This window comes from Orycteropus afer, unplaced genomic scaffold, assembly GCF_000298275.1.
Source record: "Orycteropus afer afer isolate SDZICR_OR568_19922 unplaced genomic scaffold, OryAfe1.0 scaffold00573, whole genome shotgun sequence".
In the NCBI taxonomy this organism is placed as follows: Eukaryota; Metazoa; Chordata; class Mammalia; order Tubulidentata; family Orycteropodidae; genus Orycteropus; species Orycteropus afer.
The window spans coordinates 106,030-112,321 of record NW_006922160.1 but is presented as its reverse complement, the minus strand read 5'-3'; the positions used below and the strand labels follow the sequence as shown (position 1 = coordinate 112,321).

Genomic DNA, 6,292 nt, shown 5'->3' with positions numbered 1-6,292 from the left:
ATCTTGAGGGAGTTGGTGGTTTTTTTTTTTTTTTTTTTTTGGTTTATCTCCCCAGTTCCGGCGGGGTACTATCCCTCCAGATTTGAATTTGGAGACTCACAGGGATGCCTACTCTCCTCTAGGCCAATGCTATCTGCTTTTTTGCCTGCAAGAAAAGGATCCTACCCACTTTTGTTTTCAAGAGCTAATGCTGAGTTTTGCCTCACCGTATATTTCTAATTTCTAACAGGAGCTCTGGTGTGTTGTGGATTAAGACACTGATCTGCTAACCAAAATGTAGGCAGTTCAAACCCACTAGGTGCTTCGTGGGAGGAAAATTAGGCAATCTACTTTCATAAAGATTCACAGCCTTGGAAACCCGATGAGGGTCACTATGAGTTGAAATCAACTTGGTAGCAGTGATTTTTTTTTTTTGGGGGGGGTGTATTTCTAAAGGAGCCCTGGTGATGCAGTGGTTAAAATGCTCACCTACTAACTTAAAGGGAGGAAAACGAGGCAGTGTATGTCCATAAATATTACAGCCTTGGAAGCTATATGGGGCAGTTCTGTTCTGTTCTAACCCCTACAGGGTTGCTCTTTTGTGTATTTCTAGGCAATTTCAGTGGAAACATTTGAGGCTGGGTGGGCAGCAGGTGGGGAGATAGATATTCAGCTCACATGACCATCTGAAACCAAAAGTAAATCTTTTAATTTGAAAAAAGATAAAATAACGTCAAGACCTTCAGGGAATGACTGTTGGAAGAATGACCTGTGAACATTATGTAAAGTATGGCTTATGTTGATCCAGCAACGTGGTTCTGTGAGGATGTATATGGTGGAAATTGTATCTCTAACCATTCGTCCATGGGACAGTGTCAGCAGCAGCAGTGAGGCAGGCAGTGGGAGGGCAGAGCTGCCTGCACAAGCACAGGGGAACCTGCGTGAACAGGTTCATTTGAAACTGAGGTGCCCTTCCTCATTAATTGGATGTGGTTGTTACTTAGATTCAGGGATTTTATGAAGAAAATTCTAGTGTCTAACATATAGGTCTCATGGACCTAAGTCCATTAGTGTTCTAATGAGTCCCTAATAAGCAGAGGAGCACCCTGGGCTGATGTGCAAGGGGCTACCTGGTGAGCAAGGACTCCTGCAGGCTGACTGACCGACCCATGATCCCAGCTTAGGAGCTTCAGAGGTATCAGAGCCCTGGATGGGCTTTATCTCAGCAAGATGAGGACCCTGAACAGCTCCATGCAGGGCTAGCTAGTTCTTAGGCTCTGCCCCAAACCTTCTGCAAACACCATCTTCATATTTATAATCAGTGCTGCTATGGCATCACCGTTTCAGAGGAAGAAATCAAGTGTAGAGAAATGAGAAAGTTCACAGAGGGGAGAGGGTACATACGGCCAGCTAGGGCAGGGTGGGGACAACCAACCTGGCAGTCTGCTTCAGAGCCTCTTTCTTATCTTTTGGCATGTTTAGTAAGGCACTTTGATGCCACCAAAGAACATGGTCGGACCCCGGGAGGCCTTGTAGGAACATCTGGGGCAGGGTCATGTGGAATCTCCTCCACCAGGCTTTCCTTCCCTCCCTCATTTTCTCCTTTATTTTAGCCCAGTAGGTAATTTGTCAGCTCCTGCACTGGACTTTGAGCTGGCGGGAGGTAGTGACGTGAAAGTGAACAGAACACGTGGGTGGGAGTTAGGCAGCCGGCACCGTCATCAGCCAGATAAATTTGAGCAGGCCCTACGCCTTTCTGACCAGACCAAAGAGGGATTGTTTGAAAGGGTGAACAATATAAAGTTAGGTGCGCCTGGGACACAGACACTGCTCAGTAAATGCCAATTCTGTCGTGTCTCTGAGAGCAAGGCTTGTGCCTTGCTTATCATCGTCACCCCAACGCTTGCCACGCTCAGGAGGAAATACTGGCTAAATGGATGCAGTGCCAGCAAAAAGAATATCTCATCCTTGTCAGTTTTTAGGGGTATTTCAGGCAGAAGAGAGGAAGTTAGGAAGCTTCTGCCTCCTCTTTCCCAGGTTCTGGCAGGGAAGAGTAGGACAGGGCGCCGTTCAGCCTGGACGCTGGAACTGGTGCTGTGCGATGGGTCCCTGGGAGGGTGCCGGGAGCCAAAGTCTCCGGTAGAGGGCGCTCCGGGCTCGCGAGCACGTGGCGCTGGAATTCGGGCTCTCTCGGGTCGCCAGGCTCAGGGTGCAGTCCGAAATTGACCGCATCGGACTCTCCCATCAGCTCCACAGAACGCGAAGTAAGCGCCCTCGGGGCGCAGCGGGGCGCCTGGTGTGCAAGCGCACTGCGCGAAGACCTCCTCGCAAGCGGTGAGTACACGCGCCCGCGGTACCCCTCTCATCTGAACTGGGAGCACTTTGAGACAGTGCGGTCGGACAGAGACTCAACGCTCTAGAGCCTTCTGTGCATGGGAGGGTGTGGAAAGTCCCCTCTCTTGTAGGGCTTTCTGCAGGGTTTAGGGTCGTCCCCAAGAGGCGCTGAACTTCGAGGCGGGTCTCTGTCACACATTCCACTGCCACTAAGTCCATCCCGACTTATAGTGACCATATAGGACAGAGTAGAACTGCCCTCCCTAAAGGGTTTCCAAGGCTGTAAATCTTTTTGGAACCTGACTGCTTCATCTTTCTCTCCGCGGAGTAGCTGGTGGGTTCGAATCATGGACCTCTGGGTTAGCAGTCTTAGCCACTGCGCCAGCTGAGCTCTTTGGTGCCCACAGGGTACTCCTTATTTGAGGTTTGCAACATTGAGATTTGTCTCTCGGGCCCTGCTACGGAGATTCCGGGGACCCGGGGGTTAGCAGGGTTAACCCAGAGCGGGCAAGCGCTCACCTGGGCATACCCTAAGCCCTGCGCCCTAAGCACCTTCCAGGGGATCCACGTGCGGCTGTCGCTGCAACTCTGCCTGTCAAGTGCAGCCCGCCCCCAGGACAGGGGAGGGGGCACGGGGGCGAGTGGGCTGTGCCCCTCGGGAACTGGGCCAGCCCGTGCGCCCGCCGGTGCCAGCTCGGCTTTCTGCCTCGCGTTCACCATGCTCCTGGGGGTCGCTGGCGGTGCTGCGGCAAGGCGCGGGGTAATGCCCCGAGAGGCCCCAGCCGCCTGAGTTTTCTTTTGGCTCTAGGCACCGGGAGGAAGGAAGCAAGCAAGGAAAAGCTGACCTGCCCTTTCTCAAGTAAGCTCTGAGCGCTCCAGTCGGGTCGGCTTTGAGGCACTTGGAGGCAGCGGAGACGGCGGCTTTTTGGGCTCCTGGCCCGGGATCCTTTTCCCAAATACGACCTAGCGGTTTTTGTGCATTGGGAGCCAAAGCCGGGCTACGTGCGTTTGCCAGCAGCACAGAGGGGCGCCTCTCCAGCGTCGTGGAGCTGCAGCACCTGCCAAGTTGGCTTTCTGAGCTCCAGGGGTTTTTGAGAGAGACAACCCAAACCAAGGTAGGTGACCCGGAGAGCTTGCCCAGTGCATGGCTGATTTGGTGTTGACGTTAGCAAAGTTGCAATCTACTGAAGTCTTCACGAACGTCCTCATGGCTTTCCTTTGCTTTTTAGAGCATTTGGAGAGCTGCTGAGGAACTAGGGGCTTGGATGCCAGGTACCTATTTTCAGCAGCACCTCAGGAGAGAATCCAGTGTCTTCACCAGAGATGCTACAGCCCTGAAATGTGACTGCAGTTAACTAGCTCAGCAGAGGCCCGAGAGTCTCTGGACTGACAGCTTGGAATATGCCAACAAGTGAGGGTCCAGTGGGTCCCTGTGACAGTGACCTAAAGCACGGCAATCAGAAGACAGTTGTTGAAAGCAAGAGGGACCTTCCTCGGGGCTGACTTGGATTATCAAGGGGAGGATCCTGCAACCCCATTGTGGTAGCCCTCTGATGGAAAGCTAGTGAGGTCCTCTATGCAGAGGAGCACCTTGGGCTGATGTGCAAGGGGCTGCCTGGTGAGTAAGGACTCCTGGAGGCTGACTGACCCATGATCCCAGCTTAGGGGCTTCAGGGATATCAGAGCCCTTGATGTGCTTTATCTCAGCAAGATGAGGACCCTGAACACCTCCACCATGGGTGAGTCTGGGCTGGTGGTGGAGAGAGCCTTCTCTTTCCGCATCCTCACAGCCTGCTTCCTGTCCCTGCTCATTTTGTCCACACTCCTTGGGAACACACTGGTCTGTGCTGCTGTCATCAGGTTCCGACACCTGCGGTCCAAGGTGACCAATTTCTTTGTCATCTCCTTGGCTGTGTCAGATCTCTTGGTAGCTGTCTTGGTCATGCCCTGGAAGGCAGTGGCTGAGATCGCTGGCTTCTGGCCTTTTGGATCCTTCTGCAACATCTGGGTGGCCTTTGACATCATGTGCTCCACTGCCTCAATCCTTAATCTCTGCGTGATCAGTGTGGACAGGTACTGGGCTATCTCCAGCCCCTTCCGGTATGAGAGAAAGATGACCCCCAAGGCAGCCTTTATTCTGATCAGTGTGGCATGGACCTTATCTGTGCTCATCTCCTTCATTCCTGTGCAGCTCAGTTGGCATAAGGCGAAACCCACAGGGCTATCAGATGGGAATGCCACTTCCCTGGATGAGACCACAGACAACTGTGACTCCAGCTTGAGCAGGACATATGCCATCTCATCCTCCCTAATAAGCTTTTACATCCCTGTGGCCATCATGATTGTTACCTACACCAGGATCTACAGGATCGCCCAGAAACAAATACGGCGCATCTCGGCCTTGGAGAGGGCAGCAGTCCATGCCAAGAATTGCCAGACAACTACGGGTAATGGAAACCCTGCTGAGGGCTCTCAACCAGAAAGTTCCTTTAAGATGTCCTTTAAAAGAGAAACTAAAGTTCTGAAGACGCTGTCAGTGATCATGGGAGTGTTTGTGTGCTGCTGGCTGCCTTTCTTCATCTTGAACTGCATGGTGCCCTTCTGTGGGTCTGGGGAGACCAAGCCCTTCTGCATTGATTCTATCACCTTTGACGTGTTTGTGTGGTTTGGATGGGCTAATTCCTCCTTGAACCCCATCATCTATGCCTTTAATGCTGATTTCCGGAAGGCATTTTCAACCCTCTTAGGATGCTACCGACTTTGCCCGACCACTAACAACGCCATTGAGACAGTGAGCATCAATAATAACGGGGCAGTGGTGTTTTCCAGCCATCATGAGCCAAGAGGCTCCATCTCCAAGGAGTGCAATCTGGTCTACCTTATCCCACATGCCGTGGGCTCCTCTGAGGACCTGAAGAAGGAGGAGGCAGGTGGAATAGCCAGACCCTTGGAGAAGCTCTCTCCAGCCCTGTCTGTCATATTGGACTATGACACTGATGTCTCTCTTGAGAAGATCCAGCCCATCACACAAAATGGACAGCACCCAACCTGAACTCTGAGAGGAATCCTGTCAGACATGCTCATCCCCAAAACTCGAGATTTCCCTGGGGCTTGTTGTTAAGAATATACTAAAATATAGTGAGACTCTGAGGTCTCAGGAAAGTCTTCCTCTGCTGCTTGCCCCCAACTAACTATATTTTAAAATACATCCCAATCTATCTTCTATGTTGTTCGTAGTGAATCAAACAGGGACACATGGGAAGCTAATGTTTGCAAGGGATGTGTCTTTGATTCCAAAATTGTTTTTAGAAGGTGATTCTTATCTTAGGACTGAAAAAATAAGGAAAAAAAAGGAGGGAGGCAAGGAATTAACAATGAACAGCTTTCACGTAAAAATTAAACCTTTCCGGGAAGGGAAATGAGAAGGGTTAAGTTTGCAGTGCACAAACAGGTGCTAACACTGTTCTGAGCAAAGCTTTCAGATTGTAAAGGTAGGTGCATGCCTTCATAAATTATTTCTAAAACATAATTGAGCCTTACAGTACGATGGGAGTTATTTTTTTTTTTTCTTTCAGAATTGAAAGATGCTTTGTTGATATTGGTTTTATTTATTTATTGTACTATATGGATGTTTTAATTTATTATAATAAATCTATATTTATCATACTTAATAGGATAAACTAATGAGTTATTTGAGTCTTTAAAACCCACTTTTGTCCATTTAACTAGCACTTTATAAGCCAATGAAACAAGCACACAGACCTTCTGAGAGTCTAAATGCTCATATCTAACTTCTAGAAATGCAGCAAAGACTGGCAAGAAATGAAGTTGAGTTGTGATGATTCCTTAAAGCCCATTGACATAAATAAATATGAGATGAGAGTTGACAAATGCTGTGAATGTTCTTTTTATTTTCTAGAAAGATTTAAAAAAAAAAAAAACCATGGAAAATCATAGCTAATACTGCATTCAAAGTATT

General features: G+C 49.5%; 1 protein-coding gene across 1 annotated transcript; it reads left to right on the top strand.

Annotated features, from left to right (window-relative positions):
* The first annotated feature begins 4,024 nt into the window (after positions 1–4,024).
* DRD1 (dopamine receptor D1) lies at positions 4,025–5,365 on the top strand. Its single transcript, XM_007956035.2, has one exon. The coding sequence runs from the start codon at positions 4,025–4,027 to the stop codon at positions 5,363–5,365; it is 1,341 nt and encodes a 446-aa protein (XP_007954226.1).
* Positions 5,366–6,292: the final 927 nt, after the last annotated feature.

Excerpts from the sequence above, each read along its gene's own strand:
- DRD1 (XM_007956035.2), top strand. The coding sequence starts at position 4,025 with ATGAGGACCCTGAACACCTCCACCATGGGTGAGTCTGGGCTGGTGGTG.